The 27491-nt window shown below is 41.9% G+C and overlaps 1 protein-coding gene across 1 annotated transcript in view; it reads left to right on the top strand.

Moving 5' to 3' along the window:
* The window catches only part of LOC126106106 (beta-1,4-glucuronyltransferase 1-like), a 97004-nt gene that overhangs the window by 3348 nt on the left and 66165 nt on the right, over nucleotides 1-27491 (top strand). Inside the window, exon 2 of the mRNA XM_049912353.1 lies at nucleotides 9115-9341. Within this exon, the coding sequence (XP_049768310.1) occupies nucleotides 9180-9341 (162 nt within the window). The 5' untranslated portion in view covers nucleotides 9115-9179. The remainder of the gene's footprint in view (nucleotides 1-9114; nucleotides 9342-27491) is intronic.

Genomic DNA, 27491 nt, shown 5'->3' with positions numbered 1-27491 from the left:
TAGATTTTTTCGTCTGGGGACACTTTAAATCTGTTGTTCACAAAATTCCTATCAAGATAGATGAATAGATGACATTACAAATTACGGCAGCCTCTGATGCAATTTCCACTTTAGCAGGGATATTTGAAAGGTGGTGACAATACTCGGGTCTCATTGCACAGCGTACATTCAAGCGGGAGGGCATAATTTCAACTGTTTGCGAATAAAGGACATGAAACATCAACTCCACCTCTCTTTTAGCTTCATGTTGCAAAGAAATTTGAAACATTGCTGTGCAGATCTGGTACCATGTTGACAAGGATGGCAAGTTGTATGCCTCCCTTGTCGGTGGCACAGGGCTCTGTTAAATGATAGCTAATCTGAACGCTAAGGGATGCGGAAGTGAGTTACTGTGTGAAAATTGCTTGTTATGACACACTGTACCAGTCCTCTAATTTTTTACATTGTTTCGAGAATCATCCTGTATTTACTGTTCCTTGTACATACTCTTTTATATTATTGTTTTTTGTTATCTCAGTGGTCTTGATAGGTATCTATACATGATACATTTTTAGATACACCCTCAAAAATCTACATTTACATCTATACTCCATGAGGTGCATGGCAAATCCAGTGGGGTGAGATTGATCACGGTGTAGCGCAATGGAAATATTGCAATGCGTGTGTATCTAGTTTGTAATAAATTTGAAAGGTAACCTTGTTAGTGTCTCTCCATGTAATGTGTTCAGGTATGGTGAGGACATCAGTTACAACCCTGAAAAATCACCTGTGATTGATACATTTCATTTGGTTTATTAATTCATCTAGTGGTATGTGATTTGTCACCATAATGCAGTGAAAATAAATACAGACACAAAGAAAATGCAAGTATATTTTAAGATGATAGGACGGGTGGTGAGACATGACTTTGCTCCTGGAATTTGCCTGTAATGATTCTGGAAAATCGTGGGAAACCTAAATCAGGATTGACCATACAGAGTAAACTTCATCCTCCTGAAAATTTGTTCATTGTGTAGACAACTGGAATTCATCATTTGGTTAGTCCCTGTTGTATAGTGTTCTTTGGTTTACACACAATTTGCACCCAATAATTTATAATAATGTAAAACACAGTTACATAATGCACCACTGCACACACTAAGAACATCCACTGGCACCTCCTGAACCACAAATATGTAGGTATGAGACTGTTTGGAAAACTGAGTCCAGGCCCATAGACATGCAACTATGCCTTGTGCACATCTTCATGGCCACCTCTCAGTCTGCCTGAAAAACTGAGTCAGCATCAAATGAGATGTTGAGCTCAGGAGACAGACAAGACATTACCATCACATTCTTTAGATCTTTTACACATGGGTTTCTTGCAAAATCATTATATTGTGATCATGTATTATAATGTCACAGGGTGTTATAGTTGTCCCCTTTTATTACTAACCACTACCCTTGAGTCCTTTAAATAATCTTTATTTCTATAGTATGCATTACATATGAAGAACACTTTAGCTGCCTTTTTGAACAGATGTATTTTAGTAATATTTCTCATCTGCATACTAATTTATTACACAATTTTATTTCCAGGTAGAACATTCTATTTTGAATTTTCTGTTTGTTTTTCTTTGGTAACATTAGTCGAAACTGGCTCTTGTTCCATGATTAAGTGTAGAACTATTATTGAAATACTTAGTAATGTTTTCCCTGATTTATACAACAGTATAATAGAGGTACTCTTTTGGTGCACTAAGAATACCTAGCTTTTTACATAGTTCTTTACAATGGGTAAGACTACTACTCGTGGATATTACAATATTATGAAAAGGATTGTTGCTACTCACCATATAGCAGAGATGCTGACTTCAGATAGGCACGACAAAAAGACTGTCACAAAATGAGCTTTCGGTCAACAAAGTCAGCCTACAAGCAGCTGTGCCTCAGCCTTCATTAGTCATTGTCCTTACCCATCTAGTCCCTTCCCTCTTCCCATTCCTGCACTATACAGCCCTCTGTTCCACCAACACACCCAGTCTTTTTACTTATCTCCTCCTTTGCACACCTGCACCCCCGCTTTCCCCCATCTCCACCTACCTGCCCTTCCCTCTCTCCACCACGTCCCTGCATGCTCCCACTGGCATCACTATACTGTTTTTGTTTCCAGAGCTCTTGGGTGTCCAGCTGGATGCGATCGTTGAAGTCCCACGATATTTCGGCGAATAACCTTTCCACCATCATCAGGTGATTCTGATGGAATGGTCTGTCTGCTCATTGTCAGTGTTATTTATGTCCGTCACTCGGGCTTCGATACCCTGCGCCGACGGTCAGATTGCGACCGCCAAACTTCCGGTTGCGGCCGCTGACATTCCGTTCGTGAGCACCGACGCTTCGATAGTGGCCGCCGACAATCCGTTTGCAGGCGCCAACCCAGGTCCGCGCCCACCCCAGTGTCGTGGTGGAAGATGCAGAATCTGTGGAGTGTCCTCTGCGGCTGTCGTAGAAGGGTCTTGTGTTCACTTGTGGTGTGACTCCTTAATGGAGTTAAGTACTCATTGCCATGCCTTGCTAAGTTGAAAACCTGTGTCTCGGTTTATGAGATTGTCCGTTACGTGAATTTCAATGGCCTCCTTGGAGATGCTGTCCCAGTAGAAACTGGTAGGGGCCAGAATCTTGGTCTCTTCGTATTTCGCATTGTGTCCAGTTACCAAGCAGTGTTTTGCCAGTGCCGATTTGGTGGGCTGGCCTAGGCGCATGTGGCGTTGGTGTTCTTTGCGGCGGTCTTCGACTGTTAGCATTGTTTGACCTATGTCGGATTTGCCGCAACCACATGGAATATTATATATGTCTGCTTTCTTGAGGCAAAATACGTTTTTCACTGTCCCCAGTAGGGCTCGTATCTCGGATGGTGGTCGGAAGACCGTGTCAGTTTTGTGTTGTTTTAGCAGTCTCCCAATTTTTGATGTCACGTTGCCTTGGTAGAAAGGCATGGCTTGTTTTCTCATCTTTAGACTGTTCTTCATCTGGGTTTCTGCAGTGTTTCCGTCGTCTGAGGGCTGCCTGAATCTGTCGTTTGCTGTATCCTTTCTTGTGAAACACATTTTCTAGATGTTTGAGTTCTTTCTGCAGACTTTCTTCATCCGATATCGAGTATGCCCTATAAACCAGTGTGTTGAGCATCCCATTGGGTTGTTTAGGATGGTGGCAACTTGAGGCATGTAGATATAGGTCCGTATGTGTAGGCTTGCGGTACACGCTATGACCCAGTGTGCCATTTGATCTCCGCTCTACGAGTACACCAAGAAAGGGTAATTTCCCTCCCTTCTCAATCTCCATGGTGAACAGTATGTTGTCGTGGATGGAATTTAATCGAATCTTCTAGCAGGACCCTTATGAACAGTGACACAACATCAAAGCTCAACATGATGCCTGTTTCTCGTAGGGTCAGCTCCTTGAGACAATGAATGAAGTCTGTTGAGTTCCGAATATGGTGTTTACACTTTCCCACATACGGTCTGAGCATACCTGGCGGTTGTTGTGTGAGAGGGTAAACGCCCCTATGTTGCTGACAATGGGACGCGTCCCTTCCTCATGTGTGTTAGGGAGGCTGTATATTCTCAGAGCTACTGCGGAGTGCTGTCGAAGTCTTTTGATATTTTTCTCCTCTATTGCGCTATTTTTCAGTAGGCTGGCTGTCCTTAGTTGTATCCTGTTGGTCGGGTCCATCTTGATCTTCCGGTATGCTAGGTCGTCAAGAAGTTGAAGCATCTTCTGTTCATAGTCCTGTCTGTTCAGAACGACCATGGTGTTTCCTTTGTTGACTGGCAGGAGACGGTCTCTTTGTCTTCTCTCAGGGCCCGAAGTGCCGCTCTTTCTTCCCTTGAGAACATACAGTTCACCATGGAAATCGAGAAGGAAGGTAAATTGCCCCTCCTTGATGTACTCGTAGAGCAGAGATAAAATGGCACACTGGGTCGTAGCGTGTACCGCAAGCCTACACATATGGACCTATATCTACATGCCTCGAGTTGCCACACTGGTTTATAGGGCATACTCGATATCGGACGAAGAAAATCTGCACAAAGGACTCAAACACCTAGAAAATGTGTTTCACAAGAACGGATACAACAAGCGACAGATTCAGGCAGCCCTCAGACGATGGAAACACTGCAGAAACGCAGATGAAGAACAGTCTAAAGATGAGAAAACAAGCCTTGCATTTCTACCCAGGCAACGCAACATCAAAAATTGGGAGACTGCTAAAACAACACAAAATTGACACGGTCTTCCGACTACCATCCGAGATACGGGGCCTACTGGGGACAGTGAAAGATGGATTTGACCTCAAGAAAGTGGGCGTATACAGGGTCTTACAAAAGGGTACGGCCAAACTTTCAGGAAACATTCCTCACACACAAATAAAGAAAATATGTTAGGTGGACATGTGTCCGGAAACGCTTAATTTCCATGTTAGAGCTCATTTTAGGTTCGTCAGTATGTACTGTACATCCTCGATTCACTGCCAGTTGGCCCAATTGAAGGAAGGTAATGTTGACTTCGGTGCTTGTGTTGACATGCGACTCATTGCTCTACAGTACTAGCATCAAGCACATCAGTATGTAGCATCAACAGGTTAGTGTTCATCACGAACGTGGTTTTGCAGTCAGTGCAATGTTTACAAATGCGGAGTTGGCAGATGCCCATTTGATGTATAGATTAGCACAGGGCAATAGCCATGGCGCGGTACGCTTGTGTCGAGACAGATTTCCAGAACGAAGGTGTCCCGACAGGAAGACGTTCGAAACAATTGATCAGCGTCTTAGGGAGCACAGAACATTCCAGCCTATGACTCGTGACTGGGGAAGACCTAGAACGACGAGGACACCTGCAGTGGACGAGGCAATTCTTTGTACAGTTGACGATAACCCTAATGTCAGCATCAGAGAAGTTGCTGCTGTACAAGGTAACGTTGACCACGTCACTGTATGGAGAGTGCTACGGGAGAACCAGTTGTTTCCGTACCATGTACAGCGTGTGCAGGCACTATCAGCAGCTGATTGGCCTCCACGGGTACACTTCTGCGAATGGTTCATCCAACAATGTGTCAATCCTCATTTCAGTGCAAATGTTCTCTTTACGGATGAGGCTTCATTCCAACGTGATCAAATTGTAAATTTGCACAATCAAGATGTGTGGGCTGACGAGAATCCGCACGCAATTGTGCAATCACGTCATCAACACAGATTTTCTGTGAACGTTTGGACAGGCATTGTTGGTGATGTCTTGATTGGGCCCCATGTTCTTCCACCTACGCTCAGTGGAGCACGTTCTCATGATTTCATACGGAATACTCTACGTGTGCTGCTAGAACATGTGCCTTTACAAGTACGACACAACGTGTGGTTCATGCACGATGGAGCTCCTGCACATTTCAGTCTAAGTGTTCGTACGCTTCTCATCAATAGATTCGGTGACCGATGGATTGGTAGAGGTGGACCAATTCCATGGCCTCCACGCTCTCCTGACCTCAACCCTCTTGACTTTCATTTATGGGGGCATTTGAAAGCTCTTGTCTATGCAACCCTGGTACCAAATGTAGAGACTCTTCGTGCTCGTATTGTGGGCGGCTGTGATACAATACGCCATTCTCCAGGGCTGCATCAGCACATTAGGGATTCCATGCTAACGGGGGACATTTTGAACATTTCTTGTAACAAAGTGTTTGAAGTCACGGTGGTACGTTCTGTTGCTGTGTGTTTCCATTCCATGATTAATGTGATTTGAAGGGAAGTAATAAAATGAGCTCTAACATGGAAAGTAAGCGTTTCCGGACACATGTCCACATAACATATTTTCTTTCTTTGTGTGTGAGGAATGTTTCCTGAAAGTTTGGCCATACCTTTTTGTAACACCCTGTATGATATTCCATGTGGTTGTAGCAAATCCTACATCGGTCAAACAATCCGAGCAGTCGAAGACCGCCGCAAAGAACACCAATGTCACACGCGCCTAGGCCAGCCCACCAAATCGGCACTGGCAGAACACTGCTTGGAAACTGGACACAACGCGAAATACGAAGAGACCAAGATTCTGGCCCCTACCAGTTTCTACTGGGACAGCATCTTCATGGAGGCCATTGAAATTCGTGTAACGGACAATCTCATAAACCGAAACACAGGTTTTCAACTTAGCAAGGCATGGCAACCATTACTTAACTCCATCAAGGAGTCACGCCACAAGTGGACACAAGCCCGACTGATGGACATAAATAACACTGACAATGTGCAGACAGACCATTCCATCAGAACCACCTGATGATGGCGGAAAGGTTATTCGCCGAAATATCATGGGACTTCAACGATCGCATCCGGCTGGACACCCGAGAGCTCTGGAAACAACACATATGCCGGGAAAGCCTCCGATCACATATCATTGTACTGTCTCCCACCCCACCCTGCAATCCCTCCCCCTCCTTACTGCCCCCCTTCCTCCCACCCAGTTGCCTCTCCCACCATGTGCTGCTGCTTGTAGTCTGGCTTCAGCTGCAAGAGACAGTGGCCATGTGTGTGTGAGTTGCAAGACAGTGGTCATGTGTGCGTGAGTTGCATTTTTTGTGTGTGTGTGTGTGTGTGTGTGTGTGTGTTTGTGTGTGTGTGTTTTTTCAACAAAGGTCTTCTTGGCCGAAAGGTCATTTTGCGATGGTCTTTTCGTTGTACCTATCTGCGACTCAGTGTCTCTCTTACATGGAAGTAGTTAGTAACTATCCTTTTCTTGATGTTGTTACAGCCTGCCCTAGATTTTCCATTTTTTTTTTACTTCTGGTTAATATTTTTACAGTCCTTTTCTGCAGTTTTGAAAAGTGTGTTCTTGTCTTGTGCTTCTGGTAGCTAAAAATTAACTGTTCATGGGAATAGTATGTCACCACGAAACATTGACTGTCACAAACTGACGGCTGGCCATTGTGGCCGAGCGGTTCTAGGCGCTTCAGTCCGGAACCGCGCTGCTGCTACAGTCGCAGGTTCAAATCCTGCCTCGGGCATGGTTGTGTGTGATGTCCGTAGGTTAGTTAGGTTTAATTACAGGGTTATTACAAATGATTGAAGCGATTTCACAGCTCTACAATAACTTTATTATTTGAGATATTTTCAAAATGCTTTGCACACACATACAAAAACTCAAAAAGTTTTTTCAGGCATTCACAAATGTTCGATATGTGCCCCTTTAGTGATTCGGCAGACATCAAGCCGATAATCAAGTTCCTCCCACACTCGGTGCAGCATGTCCCCATCAATGAGTTCGAAAGCATCGTTGATGCGAGCTCGCAGTTCTGGCACGTTTCTTGGTAGAGGAGGTTTAAACACTGAATCTTTCACATAACCCCACAGAAAGAAATCGCATGGGGTTAAGTCGGGAGAGCGTGGAGGCCATGACATGAATTGCTGATCATGATGTCCACCACGACCGATCCATCGGTTTTCCAATCTCCTGTTTAAGAAATGCCGAACATCATGATGGAAGTGCGGTGGAGCACCATCCTGTTGAAAGATGAAGTTGGCGCTGTCGGTCTCCAGTTGTGGCATGAGCCAATTTTCCACAGGCTACGCGTGAAACTTGCCCGCACGCGTTCAACCGTTTCTTCGCTCACTGCAGGCCGACCCGTTGATTTCCCCTTACAGAGGCATCCAGAAGCTTTAAACTGCGCATACCATCGCCGAATGGAGTTAGCAGTTGGTGGATCTTTGTTGAACTTCGTCCTGAAATGTCGTTGCACTGTTATGACTGACTGATGTGAGTGCATTTCAAGCACGACATACGCTTTCTCGGCTCCTGTCGCCATTTTGTCTCACTGCGCTCTCGAGCGCTCTGACGGCAGAAACCTGAAGTGCGGCTTCAGCCGAACAAAACTTTATGAGTTTTTCTACGTACCTGTAGTGTGTCGTGACCATATGTCAATGAATGGAGCTACAGTGAATTTATGAAATCGCTTCAATCATTTGTAATAGCCCTGTAGTTCTAAGTGTAGGGGACTGATGACCTCAGATGTTAAGTCCCATAGTGCTTGAAGCCATTTGAACAAACTGATGATAGGAACTTAGAGTGTAATTTAGTGCTGACATTCTTTTTGCCATTATCTTTGTGTATGTATTCCATGTTAACTGGCAATCCATATTCATTTTTGTTACACTACCCGTAGATTTGTCATTTTTTATTATTGTTTTCCCTCTTTGTGCTGAAGTGAAATGTTAATTTATTACATACTGCCCAATCGTCAACATCCTTGGTGGTTTCATTTGCTTTCTCTAATAGCAATTCTTGTGTTTTATCATTGTCTATGATGTTGCTGTCATCACCAAAGAGAACTTTTCCCCCACATCTTATACTGCCTGAGAACACACACACACACACACACACACACACACACACACACACACACACACACACAGAGAGAGAGAGAGAGAGAGAGAGAGAGAGAGAGAGAGAGAGAGAGAATGAATTGTATCCATACACTGTCCTGAGATGTACCTGTGTTTATTTGTTCTTGTCTGACAATTGTTTCATTAATAATTTATCATCAGCAGACATATTAACAATCTGTCTTTTTCATACTGTTTTCCAGGTAAGACTGTAACCACTCAACTACTATTCCTCTTACACCTAGTGCTTCTACCTCGTTTGGTGGTATTTTATGGTCAGAAGTGTCAAAATGCTTGAAAAAGTGTAAGAATGTGCCTGTAACACAGTCATCTTTTCCAAGCGCTTCAAGAACCTCTTTAGTGAATTGAAAAGTGGCTGATACTATACTTATCCCACTTTAGAAACCAACCTGTGTTTTTTTTTTTTTTTTTTTTTTAAAAAGCTATATTTATATGTCTAACTCGTTAGTCTTTTGTGGAAAAATACTGGAACTAGAGGGATCATTATTGTATATTTGTCAGTGGAGCTTGTGGGCTGCTTGTGCATGCCTTCAGTACAGTGACAGGAACCTCACCTACATTTGCTGACTCCTTGTTTTTTACTTTCTGTATTGTCTTCCTGACTTCAGCCTCTGTTATAGGAAGCATAATTGTTGTGCTTGTTGTCTATGTCACTGTGGGTGCTACAATATTTTCCATCCCCATTTTGTTTCAGGTGTGTTCAGTAGTGTACCGATAAACGGCACTGTAAGATGAGGTGATAAGAGGCGCTGTGGCAGGATGCACCACTTGCTCTGGGGGAAGGTGGTGCTGCTGCTGGTGGGCGTGGTGGCAGTGCTGCAGGTGGTGCACCTGGTGCTGCTGAGCCGGCTCGAGTCGCGCCACCGCCGACAGCCTGCCACGGGCCACGCCGAGCCCCTCCTGGTCGCTGCCGGCACTCAGGTAATTCCGTGTTCGAGACCATCCTGAAGAAGTCAGCCACCTGCCATTTCTTATAAGTCATACTTAACGAGATACCGCAAACACGGTGACCTCTTCTGTGTTGACTGACGAGGAAAACATTGCGCTTTCCTCGTACAACATCCTGAAAGTTGCGGATCGAGACTGTCGAGTAGATGTAGTATTTCTTGACTGAAGTATTGAGCAAAATTTGTGACTGGAGTTGAATTCTTGGTGTGGAAGCCACAGTTTTTTGTTTAGGGTAGAGTCATCGACAGAAGTAGAAATAACTTCAGATGTGCCCCAGGGAATTGAGTTGGGGTCATTGCTGTTGTGTATTAATGATTTTGCAGACAATATTGACAGTAACATCAGCATTTACATGTAAGATGCAGTTATGTGTAATGAAGTATTGTTTGAAAACTTCTGCACAAATACATAGTCAGATCTAGATAAGTTTCCAGAGTGGCGCAAACATTGGCTACTCACTTCAAATGTTCAGTTATGTAAAATTGTTCACGGCACGAAATACCAGTGAGTTACAGTTGTAATCAGTGACTTCATAGAAATGCCTATGCATGGCAGTTGGTAGGGGTACAAAGAGGGACACTTGTGTCAACTGGGTTGTATGTAAAGCAGGTGCCATACTTTAATTCATTAATAGAATATTGGGGAAATGGAATCTGGATATAAAGCACATTGCTTGCAAGTCATCCTAGAACATTTCTCAAGTGTGTAGTACCATTACCACACAGGAGTAACAGGGGATATTGAAGATATTGAATGCACATGAAGAAGGGCAACGCAAATGGTGACAGGTTTGTTTGACCCACCCAGGGGGGGGGGGGGTTGTCATGGAGAAACTGATCTGCCAGATGCTTGGTGATAGACACAAACTATCCCAAAAAGCCAAGTTGCAAAATTTCAAGTACCGAATTTAAGTTATGAATCAAAGAATATGTTATAAACCCCTATGTACTGGCACCACAGGGATTGTGGGGACAACATTAGACTAATTAGAGTGATTTGAACATCCATTCTTCCCCTACAAACTGGTGCAGTAGGAATTACCCTCTGCTATGCTTTTCAGTGGTTTTGGAGAGTAGGGATGTAGACATTTCTTGTTGATATTTGGAAAATTCCTATGTTTCTACCTATAGCACTTGTAGAGCATTCATAAGTGTAATGTGTTCCTCTACTGTTGTGTTTAGTTTGACTTCTTATTTTATTTTGATTTCTTTTTATTTATTTGTTTATTTATTTTCTTTTTCAGTGGGTCATATTTGTGACAACTCACCATGATGTTGAACATTGCAGTAAAGTTCACATTCTTCTGGGCACGCAGTGTGATATAAGTCTTGTAATAACATTATATATTTAAAAATTCAAGTCCTTTGCTTCAGTTGAAGTTCTATATTGCGATAGAACTATTTCGGCTATGGTTGCGGTTTTCAAGCTGTGTCTAGTTATTCGTGACTTCGGTATCACATTAGTGGCTGCTATCACTTATTAAATTGTTGTCTATGGTATTGTGAGAAATTGTAGGACCGCAAAAGGAGATGTCACTGAATGCACCCCACAAATACTTATCACAGTCTGAGAAAAACCGCTCGCATACCACCAGCCCAGGTAGATGTTCAAATGCAAGCTACTTAGCACAGGTAGCTGCTTTAGGCAATAATATTTTATTTATTTATTTCCTTCCAACATGCATGAGCTTAACTTACAACATTATACATATAATTATTTCATGCACAGATTAATAGCACAACACTTCTGATTTAAAGTGCTCATACTAACGCACGTCCATGAAGCTCTCACTGAGTAAAGTGATTAATATTGAAATACGAGCTAATTTAGTTAATATTACATTTTAGACTAGTGCATTTACTACTTCGCTAGGCTATATATTGAAGGTTTCAATTTCCCGTTATATTTAGATAGAAAAGAAAGTATTTTGTAAAGGCTGATAGTCGTTAGTTTTGTTTACATTTTAGGTGTAAATTTTTTACGAGTGTAGATCTTTAGTTTTTTGAGTAGACTTAGCGGTTGAACGTTAAATTAATCCGTGTCCGTCATACAGAGTTTAGTTAGCTAATTAGAACTTTCGAAAGTAAGTTTAAAAGTTTCTTTAAAGTAGAGTTTAGTTACGTATTCGTACAGGCTATGAAACTTCAGAGATCTTGCATCAAGTTATTCTCTGCTTTTGCATAAATTTTTCTATCAAACCAGGTGTGACAAATGTGGTGGTTGCTGTAGAAATCTGGAGGAGGGGGTGTTCTGTGAAGACTGTAGGTTACAGTTTCATTGGGGCGAATGTAGAGGTGAGGAAACGTGTGTGGACAGTGAGGCTTTCCATGGCAATGTAGGTTATGTAGAAAGGACAGAAAAATCGCAGAACAGGAGGCAAAGATTTGTGCCCGTATGGCTGAATTAGAAAATGCAGATTTGGAATTATGTAGGCTAAGGAAAGAAAAAGAGATGGCATGCTGGGAAAAAGTAGCAAGCAAAGGACAAGAAAGGGAAATCGTTGAAAAAACTTTAGAAATTCCGTTAGTAAATCAGTTTGGCTTGAAACTTCCTGGCAGATTAAAACTGTGTGCCGGACAGAGACTCAAACTCGATACCTTTGTCTTTTGCAGGAAAGTGCTCTACCATTTGAGCTACCCAAGCACGACTCACGACCTGCCCTCACGGCTTCAATTCTGCCAGTACGTCTCCTACCTTCCAAAATTCACAGAAGCTCTTCCACAAACCTTGCAGAACTAGCACTCCTGGAAAAAAGGATATTGCAGAGACATGGCTTAGCCACAGCCTTGGGGATGTTTCCAGAATGAGATTTTCACTCTGCAGCGGAGTGTGCGCTGATATGAAACTTCCTGGCAGATTAAAACTGTGTGCCAGACCGAGACTTAAACTCTGGTCCTTTGCCTTTCGCGGGCAAGTGCTCTACCATCTGAGCCACCCAAGCACGAATAATGACCTGCCCTGACAGTATAAATTCTAGCAGTACCTCACCTCCTACCTTCCAAACTTCACAGAAGCTCTTTTGCAAGCCTTGCAGAACCAGCACTCTTGGAAGAAAGGATATTGAGGAGACATAGCTTAGCCACAGCCTTGGGTATGTTTCTAGAATGTGATTTTTCACTCTGCAGCAGAGTGTGCGCTGATATGATACTTCCTCACAGATTAAAACTGTGTGCCAGATCGAGACTTGAACTTGGGCCCTTTGGCTTACTATCTGAAGTAGTGGGGGAAGGGCCTCATCCAGATGTAGCTGAATGGGTGTTGAAGCAGAATATTAGCTTAAAGAAAAAAAAAAAAGACAGGTCAGGAAGAAATCAGAATAGGAAAAAGAGAATTCTGCTTCTAGGTAGCAGTCATGGGAGAGGTGTAGTCCAGCAGCTTCAGGAGAAATTAAGTGAAGGGTACCAGGTAACAAGTTTTGTAAAACTGTCACCTGGCATGTAGGGACTTTGTGAAGGAAAATCAGGTAATTACAGTTGGGGGAGCAGGAAACAGCCTGGCTATGAATCCAAGATATAGTATTAGGAGTGATCTGGACAAAGTAGGAGCAGAAACTGGACACACAAATGTGGGGTTTGTAGAGATCTTTCAGCACCATGATTGGCCCAGGGTAAACTCTGCTATAAGGCATGTTAACACTGAGCTGAACAGGATGCTCCAGACACCAGCAAAATCTCACATGAGCATTGTTCCAGTTGATGCCATTGGTACGTGGGGACACACTACACATGGCCTGCACTTACATAGAAAGGGAAAAGATAAGTTAGCTTCTCTATTAGCAGATACTTTAAGGTGAACCACAGTCAACCAAGGGATGATACTTGGGGTTAATGGGACCAGGCAGACAGGTTCCTTAATTAAAACCAAAATCCAGATAGACAATAATCAAGAAAAAGAAGCTTCATGTACAGTAAAGAGGGATAAAGCTAAGGTTATTATCAATTTACTTCAGAGTTGTGGGAACTAACTCAGAGGCAGAAAGATCGCCTGCTGGCTGTCGAGATGGATTTCTGGAGACGGAATTGTGGATACTCCAGACTTGACCATATTAGAAATGATATGATCAGAGAGGTTATGAATGTCAAGAGCACAATTCTAGACTACATAGAAAGGAAGCGCCTACTCTGGTATGGTCACTTACAGCGTATGCCAGACACAAGATGGCCAAAATGGGTATGGCAATGGACTCCACATCAAAGAAGAAAGCACGGTAGACCTGCGAGATGCTGGAAAGACGACATCAACAAAGCAATGGCAGTGAGAGATCTTAATGAAGGAGACTGGAATGACCCTGAACGATGGAGATTGGGATGCGAGAGGCGGCGGCAGCCATAGAAACCTTGCTCATATACACTCCTGGAAATTGAAATAAGAACACCGTGAATTCATTGTCCCAGGAAGGGGAAACTTTATTGACACATTCATGGGGTCAGATACATCACATGATCACACTGACAGAACCACAGGCACATAGACACAGGCAACAGAGCATGCACAATGTCGGCACTAGTACAGTGTATATCCACCTTTCGCAGCAATGCAGGCTGCTATTCTCCCATGGAGACGATCGTAGAGATGCTGGATGTAGTCCTGTGGAACGGCTTGCCATGCCATTTCCACCTGGCGCCTCAGTTGGACCAGCGTTCGTGCTGGACGTGCAGACCGCGTGAGACGACGCTTCATCCAGTCCCAAACGTGCTCAATGGGGGACAGATCCGGAGATCTTGCTGGCCAGGGTAGTTGACTTACACCTTCTAGAGCACGTTGGGTGGCACGGGATACATGCGGACGTGCATTGTCCTGTTGGAACAGCAAGTTCCCTTGCCGGTCTAGGAATGGTAGAACGATGGGTTCGACGACGGTTTGGGTGTACCGTGCACTATTCAGTGTCCCCTCGACGATCACCAGTGGTGTACGGCCAGTGTAGGAGATCGCTCCCCACACCATGATGCCGGGTGTTGGCCCTGTGTGCCTCGGACGTATGCAGTCCTGATTGTGGCGCTCACCTGCACGGCGCCAAACACGCATACGACCATCATTGGCACCAAGGCAGAAGCGACTCTCATCGCTGAAGACGACACGTCTCCATTCGTCCCTCCATTCACGCCTGTCGCGACACCACTGGAGGCGGGCTGCACGATGTTGGGGCATGAGCGGAAGACGGCCTAACGGTGTGCGGGACCGTAGCCCAGCTTCATGGAGACGGTTGCGAATGGTCCTCGCCGGTACCCCAGGAGCAACAGTGTCCCTAATTTGCTGGGAAGTGGCGGTGCGGTCCCCTACGGCACTGCGTAGGATCCTACGGTCTTGGCGTGCATCCGTGCATCGCTGCGGTCCGGTCCCAGGTCGACGGGCACGTGCACCTTCCGCCGACCACTGGCGACAACATCGATGTACTGTGGAGACCTCACGCCCCACGTGTTGAGCAATTCGGCGGTACGTCCACCCGGCCTCCCGCATGCCCACTATACGCCCTCGCTCAAAGTCCGTCAACTGCACATACGGTTCACGTCCACGCTGTCGCGGCATGCTACCAGTGTTAAAGACTGCGATGGAGCTCCGTATGCCACGGCAAACTGGCTGACACTGACGGCGGTGGTGCACAAATGCTGCGCAGCTAGCGCCATTCGACGGCCAACACCGCGGTTCCTGGTGTGTCCGCTGTGTCGTGCGTGTGATCATTGCTTGTACAGCCCTCTCGCAGTGTCCGGAGCAAGTATGGTGGGTCTGACACACCGGTGTCAATGTGTTCTTTTTTCCATTTCCAGGAGTGTATATACTTCATCAAAATATCAGGGGAATAAAAAATAAAGTAGATGAGCTGTTAGTGTGTGTAGATGATCTAAAAAATAAGAATGAGATTGATATACTCTGTCTGTCTGAACACTATGTGATTGTGGAGATGGAAAGTGTCTGTATAAGTGGGTATAATTTAGCATCTTACACTTGCAGATCTAGCATTGATAAAGGAGGAGTTGCCATTTACACAAAACAAGGGTATAAGTACAAAACTGTAGATTAAAACTTTGAAGTTTGTGCATGTGAACTACAGCTAGATAATGTAGTGTTGATATTAGCAACAGTGTACAGGTCCCCATTAGGAGATTGGGAGCTACTCACGAAAAAAAGTTTGACTTCCTAGTTATTAATCTGTGGTGATTTCAGTGTAGACTTTCTAAGCAATTCTGATAGTAAAAGTGAACTAGAAGTGTTATTAAGTAAAAGTGAACTAGAAGTGTTATTAATGATATATAATTTAGAATCAGTGACCATGTATAGATCAAGATAGCAGCACTCTAATAGATAATGTATTTGTGCAGCAAGAGGATGTAAAACTAACACGTGGTTTCCCTGTGATAAATGGATTATCAGATCATGATGCACAACTGATTAACTTACAAAAATTAGCAGGGTGTACAGTTCAGAAACCATTAAGTAAAAATGTAAGGCTGGTCAACTGAATATCTGTAGAGTACTTCTGAGAATGTTTAAGAAATGTTAATTGGGGAGATGTATATAATGAGCCAAATGCCAATGATCAATGCAACCTATTTCTTGATAAATTTTTATCCCATTTTGAACACTGTTGCCCCAAAAAAATTACTAAATATAACACCAAACAGTTTTCAAAGAAACCTTCAATCACTATACATATTAAAGTGTCTTCAGAAAGGAAAAGAAAATTTTATGAGGCAGCAAGAATTAGTAAAGACCCAGAAGTAATTTTATACTATAAAAATTATTGTAACATACTGAGAAAAGTTGTCAGAAAATCAAAAAATTCGTATATTAGAGAAAAATTTACAATTCGGGCAATAAAATAAAATCAGTATGGAATGTTGTTAGAAAAGAGAGGGGAAAAGTAACCACTGGGGTAGTTAGTGTTACTATTAAAGAGAATGAGACCAACCTAACCAACAGTACACAAGTAGCTAATGTTTTTAACAACCATTTCTTAAAGTGTAGGTGAAAATTGGTGAGAATAGTTCAAAAGAAAAAGCCAAGCAGTAGATAGAAGAGTCAGTTTTGAGAAATCCTAGTCAGATTAATTTTCATCTGACAACCTCTTATGAAATGAAATGAGGAAAATCATTAAATCTTTGAAAAATAAATATTCTGTTGGAGTAGATGACATCTCTAACAAGATATTAAAACAATGTGGAGCAGTTGCAGCTGATGTTCTGAGTCACATCTGCTGCATCACTGACTCAAGGTATATTTTTCGAGACAGGTTACAGTATGCCATTGTCAAGCCTCTCTACAAAAAAGGGGAGACTACAGATGTCAACAGTTACCGGCCAGTATCCCTGCTTCCAGCATTTTCAAAAATTTTCAGGAAAGTAATGTACTCAAGAGTGGTAGCCATCTCAGCAGTAATGGGATACTTAGTAAATCACAGTTTGGATTTCAGAAATACTGTTCCATTGAGACAGCAATATAAAATTTCACTGCCCATATAATACAGTCTTTAAATAGTAAAATGTCTCCAATAGGAATTTTCAGTCACTTATCCAAAGTGTTTGATTGTGGGAACCATGACATTATGTTACAGAAATTGCAATTCTGTGGTGTAAATAGAACAGCTTATAAGTGGTTTAGCTCATACCTACATAACAGGAAAGAAAAAATGTCTTTATATGGTTGAAATGATTCAAGGAAGTTTCCCAGTTCATCTAATGGGGGTGAAATTACATTAGGTTTTCCACGAGGTTCGATCATGGGTCCCCCTTCTGTTCTTGGTATATGTGAACGACCCCTCTTCTTATCTGAAACAAGAAGCTAAGCTGACACTGTTTGCTGACGATACAAGAATCATTATTAATTAATTAAAAGAAACTTCAATAGAAAATGATACAAATAATGTCTTTGGAAAAGTTATTGATTGGTTTTTTGTCAATGGGCTTGCTCTGAACTTTGGAAAAACACAGTACATCCAATTTCCTTCTACAAGGAGTACAGTTCCTTCAATAAATAAAACACATCAACAGAAGTCAGCAGCCTGGGCAGAGCATACTAAGTTTTTGGGTCTAAATATACATGAGAATCGTAATTGGATAATTCATATTTTGGATCCCCTTAAGACACTAGGTTCAGCAATTTTCGCAATCAGAATAATTGCTAATTTTGAGGATACAGAAATTAGAAGCTAACATACTTTGCATACTTTCACTCTCTGATGTCATACAGAATAATATTTTGGGGTAACTCAACACTCAGGCAAAAAGTATTGACTGCTCAAAAGAAAGTGGTTAGAACAATGTGTGGGGGCTCATAGTCACACATCTTGTAGGCATCTCTTTAAAAGGTTAGGAATTCTTACAACAGCCTCACAGTACATTTACTCACAAGGGAACCTCCCCATCGCACCCCCCTCAGATTTAGTTATAAGTTGGCACAGTGGATAGGCCTTGAAAAACTGAACACAGATCAATCGAGAAAACAGGAAGAAGTTGTGTGGAACTATAAAAAAATAAGCAAAATATACAAACTGAGCAGTCCATGGGGAAAATAGGCAACATCAAGGATAGTGTGAGCAATGCAGCATTGTGGTCCCGTGGTTAGCGTGAGCAGCTGCGGAACGAAAGGCCCTTGGTTCGAATCTTCCCTCAAGTGAAAAGTTTAATTTTTTACATAATCAACTTGGCTCTCCAAAATTCCAGGACATGTTCAGATTTGCTTGGACATATGCAGGATTTGATGGTCTGCACACGGAAAAATTTGAAAACGTTAAAAACATATGTTTTGACAGAGCACAGGGAAAACTGTGCGACTGTGAAACTGTTGCATTCATTTGTTGCAGTTTATGTGACAAACTGTTATGTTTTCATCACTTTTTTGGGAGTGACTATCACATCCACAAGAACATAAATCAGGCAAGGTAGAAGAATCTTTTTACCCATTCGCCAAGTGTACAAGTTAGGTGGGTCGACAACATACTCCTGTGATGTGATGCACATGCCGTCACCAGTGTCGTATAGAATATACCAGATTTGTATTCCTGTGGAGGAATCGGTTGACCTATGACCTTGCGATCAAATGTTTTCGGTTCCCATTGGAGAAGCACGTCCTTTCGTCTACTAATCGCACAGTTTTGCGGTGCGGTCGCAAAACACGGACACTAAACTTATTACAGTGAACAGAGACATCAGTGAACGAACGGACAGATCATATCTTTGCAAAAATAAAGAAAGTAAAATTTTCACTCGAGGGAAGATTTGAACCAAGGACTTTTCGTTCCGCAGCTGCTCACGCTAACCACGGGACCACGGCGTTCCTGAGCTCATTGTGTCCTTGATGTTGCCTATCTTGCACATGGACCACTCAGTTTGTACATTTTGCTTATTTTTTTCATAGTTCTACACAACTTCTTCCTGTTTTCTTGATTGATCTGTGTTCAGTTTTTCAAGGCCTATCCACTGTGCCAACTTATAACTAAATCTGAGGGGGGTGCGATGGGGAGGTTCCCTTGTCAGTAATGAAAGTTGTTCTCAACAACATGGACCAGTTTAAAACAACAGTGACATTCATGATTATAGTACCAGAAGAAAGAATGACTTACACTATCCTCTACTTAACCTATCTTCGGCACAGAAAGGTGTAAAATATGCCGCTGTAAAACTTTTCGATAAATTACCAGATGAACGAAAATGTCTGACAGACAACAGTAACAGTTTTAAAAATAAACTGAAATCGTATCTCTTTGACAATTCTTTCTATACCACAGATGAATTCTTGAATAGGAGTAAATAAATTGGTAGGTATAATATATGCATTTTGTGCCATTTAAGAGAGTGGGGTAGATAACAAAAATTTTAAATTAAAAACAAAAAAAAGCCTTCAGTCATGCATGCATTTCTTATGCATTTAACGCATTCCACATCATAACGGTTACCTTGAGGTTGATCAATGGAACACGTAACTAACTACTCTGGATTTATGCAGTTCCTTTTAAAAGTAATAAAATAAAACTAATAACATAACACTTTAGATTTTCTTAATGTGTGCTCAGTTCTGGATGTGGCAAGTATGCATGTAGCAGCCAAAGGGCTGATCTACTACAAAATTTGACAAATGTAACACAGCCATATACAAGGGCTGTCTGAAAAGTTCTCAGCCTAGCTCACAGGTCGCTGCACTACTCGTGTGTGTTTTTTTTTTTTTTTTTTTTCCCCCCCCACCTTACATTAGTACATGTGTTAGCAGACACCACATAAAATTGTAAATCATTCCAGGCAGCTGTTGACTGTAGGCAGTCATTTGATGCAGCTGTGGTGCATGTGGTATTGAAAATGGAAAGAAGTGTAATATCATTCAGTGATTAAATTCTTCATAAAGAAAGTTTGACACTGACAGAAATTCAGTTACAGCTTATAAATTTGTATGGCAGCTCTTCACTTTCAGTTTCCACTGTGAAGAAATGAACAGCCGAGCTTAAACGTGTCTGTGAAAGTGTTCGAGGTGAGCTACACGAAGCATCTCTGAATAGTACAAGCACACCGGAAATCATTGACAAATTGCATGATATGATTTGGGAAGATCAATGTATAAAGTTGCATGTAATTGATAATGTTATAGGGATATCAAAGGTACGTGTCGGTCAAATCTCGCACCAGTAACTGAACTCAAGAAAGCTTTGTGCAAGATGGGTGCCACATGTGTTCACTGCAGATCAGAAATACTTTCACAGGACACTTCCCGAAAAGTGCGTGGTGCATTTTAAGACAAACAGAAGTGACTTCTTACATCTATACGTAGTAGTGGATGAAACATGCTTAAAGAAGGAAAATTCATCTCTCAACAGGACGATGCACCTGCCCACAAAATTGTCTTTCCAATGGGGAAATTGAGGGATTTGCATTATGAAGTGGTGCAACATCACCCTATTCCCCAGATTTGGCTCCCTCAGACTTCCATCTATTTTCAAAACTGAAGAAATTCCTCAGAAGTCAGCACTTTTTGCCCAGTCAAGAAATCGTTGTGGCTGTAGAGGGGTACTTTGCAGTACTTCCTCCAGGGATAATGGCATTGGAACACTGCTGGGTGAAGTGTATTGGTGCTGGTGGAGAACATGTTGAAAAATAAAACTGCTTTGAAAACACAAATTGTTGTTTTTCCAATCAGACCAAGAACTTTCCAGACTGTCCTTGTACTTACTATCTACTCAGGAATCCACCCGTGGAGCAGAACTTGTCAATTATAAATTATTTTAATTTTTTTCTAGCTTCTATTATCTGCAGAAAGTGGTCAAACATTTTTACAGTTGCATTCTTTGCTCCTTTCTGTGCAAAAGTAAGTTGTGAGTATTTTTGTTGGAAGTGTTATATGCATTATTATTATATTATGTAGTACGCTACCAAGTGGCAGGTCCTCATCTTCGTACGGAGAATTTCTGTCGCCAGTGTGCCCTGTCATCAGCTTCTTCCTACAGTCTGCGGCATCTCCTTCCATCTTTCATGTCATCCAGGTGCTGAATTCTTCCCTTCAGTGACATTGTGTATGAGCCCTTCATGTCTAAGTATGAGTCCGATCCAGTTGGCGTTCCTCTGAAGAATTATAGTCAGAATAGTTTTCTTCTCTCCTACTCTTCACAGCATGTCATCTTTTGTCACCTGATATGTCCACTTGATCTTCTGTATTCTTCTCGAGCACCACATTTCAAAATATTCTAGGGTTTTCTTTTTCCTCTTTTCTCGTGGTCCACAACTCTGCTCCTTGCAGTGCAATGCGCTAGAGGTAGCACTTCACCAGTTTCTTCATTAATTCCAAGCTCAAGTTCTTGGTCAGCAGGGTCTTCTTCTTGTTGATTGTGGCTTTGACCACAGTGAACGCTGCTTGAATTTCATTTGCGTAGAGAGGATCCATTGTCAGCAGGGTTCCTAAGAACTTGAACTGGATCACATTCTCCAGTTTTTGACTGTTAACAGTTACCCTCAAAGATTCTCCCTCATTGATGTCCACATCACTTCTGAGTTCCTGGGGATGACCATATTCTTTATGTCTACTATTATTTTTAAATTGTGTCAGAACCTTCAAAAAAATTCTATAAATGCTTACATTCTTTGTGATACGGGTGGAATTGTGTCTATATTTTATACTGTAGCCTACATGAAGATTGAGAATGGGCACTAAGTGTCAGACGTACAGCCTAAAAATAGGGCAAATCAACATTTATACCATTTGTAGATTTAGTTATATATTATGACAATGTTGGGTGGAATCCACTATTCACATTTATAAAGCTATCATGGATAAAATGCAGGAAACAAAAAGTTATCTACAACTTTTACAGAAACCAGAGAGTGTTTATCAGAAGTGAAGGATATGAAGGGGACAAAATAGTCAAGAAGGGATATGATAGGAATGTAGCCTATCTCCAACATTTGTTTGATATATGCATTGAGCAAGCAGTAAAGGAAAACAAGAAGAAATTAGGGAACTGGATTGAAGTGCAGGAAGAAGATGCACACCCTCTAACATTCCTTTATGACATTACCATTCTGCCAGATTCGGAAGACAAGTTAACCGAAATGGGTAGTGTACTGAAAACATATCATAAAGTGAACAACAACAAAATTAAAACAATGGTAATGCAATGTAGTCAAATTAAATCAGATGATACTGAGGGAATTAGGTTAGAAAATGAGACACTAAAAGTATTAGGCAAGTTTATTTGGAGAACAAAGTAACTGAAGGTATCTGAAGTAGAGAAGAAATAAAATAGTTAGAAACGTTTTTCTGAAAAACAGAACTGTGTTAACATTAATTATAAATTTAAGTTTTAGAAACTATTTCCTGGAAATATTAGTGTAAATTGTAATCTTGTATGGAAGTGATACAGACATGAAGGGAATAAAGGCTATTGAAATGTGGCACTTGAGAACAGTATTGTAGATTAGATGGGTAGATAGGATTGCTAATAAAAAAATACCAAAAATACCGAATCTGATGAAGGAGGGGAAAAAATGCCACAGTTTGACTAGAAAAGTGATCAGTTGGTGGGAGATATCTTTTTTTGGGGGGGGGGGGGGGGTCGTGTGTGCACACACTCTAAAAAATGATGTGTTGTTGTTGTGTTCTTCAGTCCTGAGACTGGTTTGATGCAGCTCTCCATGCTACTCCATCCTGTGCAAGCTTCTTCATCTCCCAGTACCTACTGCAACCTACATCCTTCTGAATCTGCTTAGTGTATTCATCTCTTGGTCTCCTTCTACGATTTTTACCCTCCAAGCTGCCCTCCAAAACTAAATTTGTGATCCCTTGATGCCTCAGAACATATCCTACAAACCGGTCCCTTCTTCTTGTCAAGTTGTGCCACAAACTCCTCTTCTCCCCAATTCTATTCAATACCTCCTCATTAGTTATGTGATATACCCATCTAATCTTCAACATTCTTCTGTAGTACCACATTTTGAAAGCTTCTATTCTCTTCTTGTCCAAACAATTTATCGTCCATGTTTCACTTCCATACATGGCTACACTCCATACAAATACTTTCACAAACGACTTCCTGACACTTAAATCAATACTTGATGTTAACAAATTTCTGTTCTTGAGAAACGCTTTCTTGCCATTGCCAGTCTACATTTTATATCCTCTCTACTTCAACCATCATCAGTTATTTTGCTCCCCAAATAGCAAAAATCCTTTACTGCTTTAAGTGTCTCATTTCCTAATCTAATTCCTGCGGCATCACCGGACTTAATTTGACTACATTCCATTATCCTTGTTTTGCTTTTGTTGATGTTCATCTTATACCCTCCTTTCAAGACACTGTCCATTCCGTTCAACTGCTCTTCCAAGTCCTTTGCTGTCTCAGACAGAATTACAATGTCATCGGCTAACTTCAAAGTTTTTATTTCTTCTCCATGGATTTTAATACCTACGCCGGATATTTCTTTTGTTTCCTTCACTGCTTGCTCAATATACAGATTGAATAACATCGGGGAGAGGCTACAACCCTGTCTCACTCCCTTCCCAACCACTGCTTCCCTTTCGTGCCCCTCGGCTCTTATAACTGCCATCTGGTTTCTGTACAAATTGTAAATAGTCTTTCGCTCCATGTATTTTACCCCTGCCACCTTCAGAATTTGAAAGAGAGTATTCCAGTTAACATTGTCAAAAGCTTTCTGTAAGTCTACAAATGCTAGAAAGGTAGGTTTGCCTTTCCCTAATCTTTCTTGTAAGATAAGTCATAGAGTCAGTATTGCCTCATGTGTTCCAACATTTCTATGGAATCCAAACTGATCTTCCCCGAGGTCGGCTTCTACCAGTTTTTCCATTCGTCTGTAAAGAATTCGCGTTAGTATTTTGCAGCTGTGACTTATTAAACTGATAGTTTGGTAATTTTCACATCTGTCAACACCTGCTTTCTTTGGGATTGGAATTATTATATTCTTCTTGAAGTCTGAGGGAATTTCGTCTGTCTTATACATCTTGCTCACCAGATGGTAGAGTTTTGTCAGGACTGGCTCTCCCAAGGCCATCAGTAGTTCCAATGGAATGTTGTCTATTCCGGGGGCCTTGTTTCGACTCAGGTCTTTCAGTGCTCTGTCAGACTCTTCACGCAGTATCGTATCTCCCATTTCATCTTCATCTACATCCTCTTCCATTTCCATAATATTGTCCTCAAGTACATCGCCCTTGTATAGACCCTCTATATACTCCTTCCACCTTTCTGCTTTCCCTTCTTTGTTTAGAACTGGGTTTCCATCTGAGCTCTTGATATTCATACAAGTGGTTCTCTTTTCTCCAAAGGTTTCTTTAATTTTCCTGTAGGTAATATCTATCTTACCCCTAGTGAGATAAGCCACTACAGCTTTACATTTGTCCTCTAGCCATCCCAGCTTAGCCAGTTTGCACTTCCTGTTGATCACATTTTTGAGACATTTGTATTCCTTTTTGCCTGTTTCATTTACTGCATTTTTATATTTTCTCCTTTCATCAATATTTCTTCTGTTACCCAAGGATTTCTACTAGCCCTCATCTTTTTACCTACTTGATCCTCTGCTGCCTTCACTACTTCATCCCTCAGAGCTACCCATTCTTCTTTTACTGTATTTCTTTCCCCCATTCCTGTCAATTGTTCCCTTATGCTCTCCCTGAAACTCTGTACAACCTCTGGTTCTTTCAGATTATCCAGGTCCCATCTCCTTAAATTCCCACCTTTTCGCAGTTTCTTCAGTTTTAATCTACAGTTCACAACCAATAGATTGTGGTCAGAGTCCACATCCGCCCCCTGGAAATGTCTTACAATTTAAAACCTGGTTCCTAAATCTCTGTCTTATCATAATATAATCTATCTGAAACCTGTCAGTATCTCCAGGCTTCTTCCATGTATACAGTCTTCTTTTATGATTATTGAACCAAGTGTTAGCTATGATTAAGTTATGCTCTGTGCAAAATTCTACCAGGCGGCTTCCTCTTACATTTCTTCCCCCCAATCCATATTCACCTACTATGTTTCCTTCTCTCCCTTTTCCTACTCTCAAATTCCAGTCACCCATGACTATTAAATTTTTGTCTCCCTTCACTACCTGAATAATTTCTTTTATCTCATCATACATTTCTTCAATTTCTTCGTCATCTGCAGAGCTAGTTGGCATATCAAGTTGTACTACTGTAGTAGGCGTGAGCTTCATGTCTATCTTGGCCACAATAATGTGTTCACTATGCTGTTTGTAGTTGCTTACCCGCACTACTGATGGCCTCGGGAGAGCCAGTCCTGACAAAACTCTACCATCTGGTGAGCACGATGTATGAGACAGGCGAAATACCCTCAGACTTCAAGAAGAATATAATAATTCCAATCCCAAAGAAAGCAGGTGTTGACAGATGTGAAAATTACCAAACTATCAGTTTAATAAGTCACAGCTGCAAAATACTAACGCGAATTCTTTACAGACGAATGGAAAAACTGGTAGAAGCCGACCTCGGGGAAGATCAGTTTGGATTCCGTAGAAATGTTGGAACATGTGAGGCAATACTGACCTTACGACTTATCTTCGAAGAAAGATTAAGAAAAGGCAAACCTACGTTTCTAGCATTTGTAGACTTAGAGAAAGCTTTTGACAATGTTAACTGGAATACTCTCTTTCAAATTCTAAAGGTGGCAGGGGTAAAATACAGGGAGCGAAAGGCTATTTACAGTTTGTACAGAAACCAGATGGCAGTTATAAGAGTCGAGGGACATGAAAGGGAAGCAGTGGTTGGGAAAGGAGTAAGACAGGGTTGTAGCCTCTCCCCAATGTTATTCAATCTGTTTATTGAGCAAGCAGTAAAGGAAACAAAAGAAAAATTCGGAGTAGGTATTAAAATTCATGGAGAAGAAGTAAAAACTTTGAGGTTCGCCGATGACATTGTAATTCTGTCAGAGACAGCAAAGGACTTGGAAGAGCAGTTGAACGGAATGGACAGTGTCTTGAAAGGAGGATATAAGATGAACATCAACAAAAACAAAACGAGGATAATGGAATGTAGTCAAATTAAGTCGGGTGATGCTGAGGGAATTAGATTAGGAAATGAGACACTTAAAGTAGTAAATGAGTTTTGCTATTTGGGGAGCAAAATAACCGATGATGGTCGAAGTAGAGAGGATATAAAATGTAGACTGGCAATGGCAAGGAAAGCGTTTCTCAAGAAGAGGAATTTGTTAACATCGAGTATAGATTTAAGTGTCAGGAAGTCGTTTCTGAAAGTATTTGTATGGAGTGTAGCCATGTATGGAAGTGAAACATGGACGATAACTAGTTTGGACAAGAAGAGAATAGAAGCTTTCGAAATGTGGTGCTACAGAAGAATGCTGAAGATAAGGTGGGTAGATCACGTAACTAATGAGGAGGTACTGAATAGGATTGGGGAGAAGAGAAGTTTGTGGCACAACTTGACTAGAAGAAGGGATCGGTTGGTAGGACATGTTTTGAGGCATCAAGGGATCACAAATTTAGCATTGGAGGGCAGTGTGGAGGGTAAAAATCGTAGAGGGAGACCAAGAGATGAATACACTAAGCAGATTCAGAAGGATGTAGGTTGCAGTAGATACTGGGAGATGAAGAAGCTTGCACAGGATAGAGTAGCATGGAGAGCTGCATCAAACCAGTCTCAGGACTGAAGACCACAACAACAATACCCGCACTCCTATATTTTTATTCATTATTAAACCTACTCCTGCATTACCCCTATTTGATTTTGTATTTATATCCCGGTATTCACCTGACCAAAAGTCTTGTTCCTCCTGCCACCGAACTTCACTAATTCCCACTATATCTAACTTTAACCTATCCATTTCCCTTTTTAAATTTTCTAACCTACCTGCCCGATTAAGGGATCTACATTCCACGCTCTGATCCGTAGAATGCCAGTTTTCTTTTTCCTGATAACGATGTCCTCTCTTGAGTAGTCCCCGCCTGGAGATCCGAATGGGGGACTATTTTACCTCCGGCATATTTTACCCAAGAGGATGCCATCAGCATTTAACCATACAGTAAAGCTGTATGCCCTCGGGAAAAATTACGGCTGTAGTTTCCCCTTGCTTTCAGCCGTTCGCAGTACCGGCACAGCAAGGCTGTTTTGGTTCGTGTTACAAGGCCAGATCAACCGATCATCCAGACTGTTGCCCCTGCAACTACTGTAAAGGCTGCTGCCCGTCTTCAGGAACCACACATTTGTCTGGCCTCTCAACAGATACCCCTGTGTTGTGGTTGCACCTTCGCTATGGCCATCTGTATCGCTGAGGCACGCAAGCCTCCCCACCAACGGCATGGTCCATGGTTCATGGGGCGGGGGGATGATGTAGAAGCAAAAATAAATAACATCACTGCTCTGGTCTATCTCTGTTTGCATTCCTATGGTGAAGGTCCACCACAGTATTATTACTTCATGAGTCAATGGTGTCATTCAGTATCAGTAGTTTCCCAAAGTAATCACGTCAAACAGATGTAGGGTGTAATAGGGACAAAGAGAATAGTACAGGAGAGACTGGCATGGAGAGATACATAGAACTTTGATCTTTAGACTGCAGATCAGAACAACATTGAAGATCCGCCTATAAACATAACTGATGATTGAGAATCTATATTATTAAACAGCTAACACGGGGCATGAGCCAGGTGCAGGTTATCTATCTGATGG

Source organism: Schistocerca cancellata, chromosome 10 (genome assembly GCF_023864275.1).
Source record: "Schistocerca cancellata isolate TAMUIC-IGC-003103 chromosome 10, iqSchCanc2.1, whole genome shotgun sequence".
Taxonomy (NCBI): domain Eukaryota; kingdom Metazoa; phylum Arthropoda; class Insecta; order Orthoptera; family Acrididae; genus Schistocerca; species Schistocerca cancellata.
This window is presented reverse-complemented; position numbering and strand designations above follow the sequence as displayed.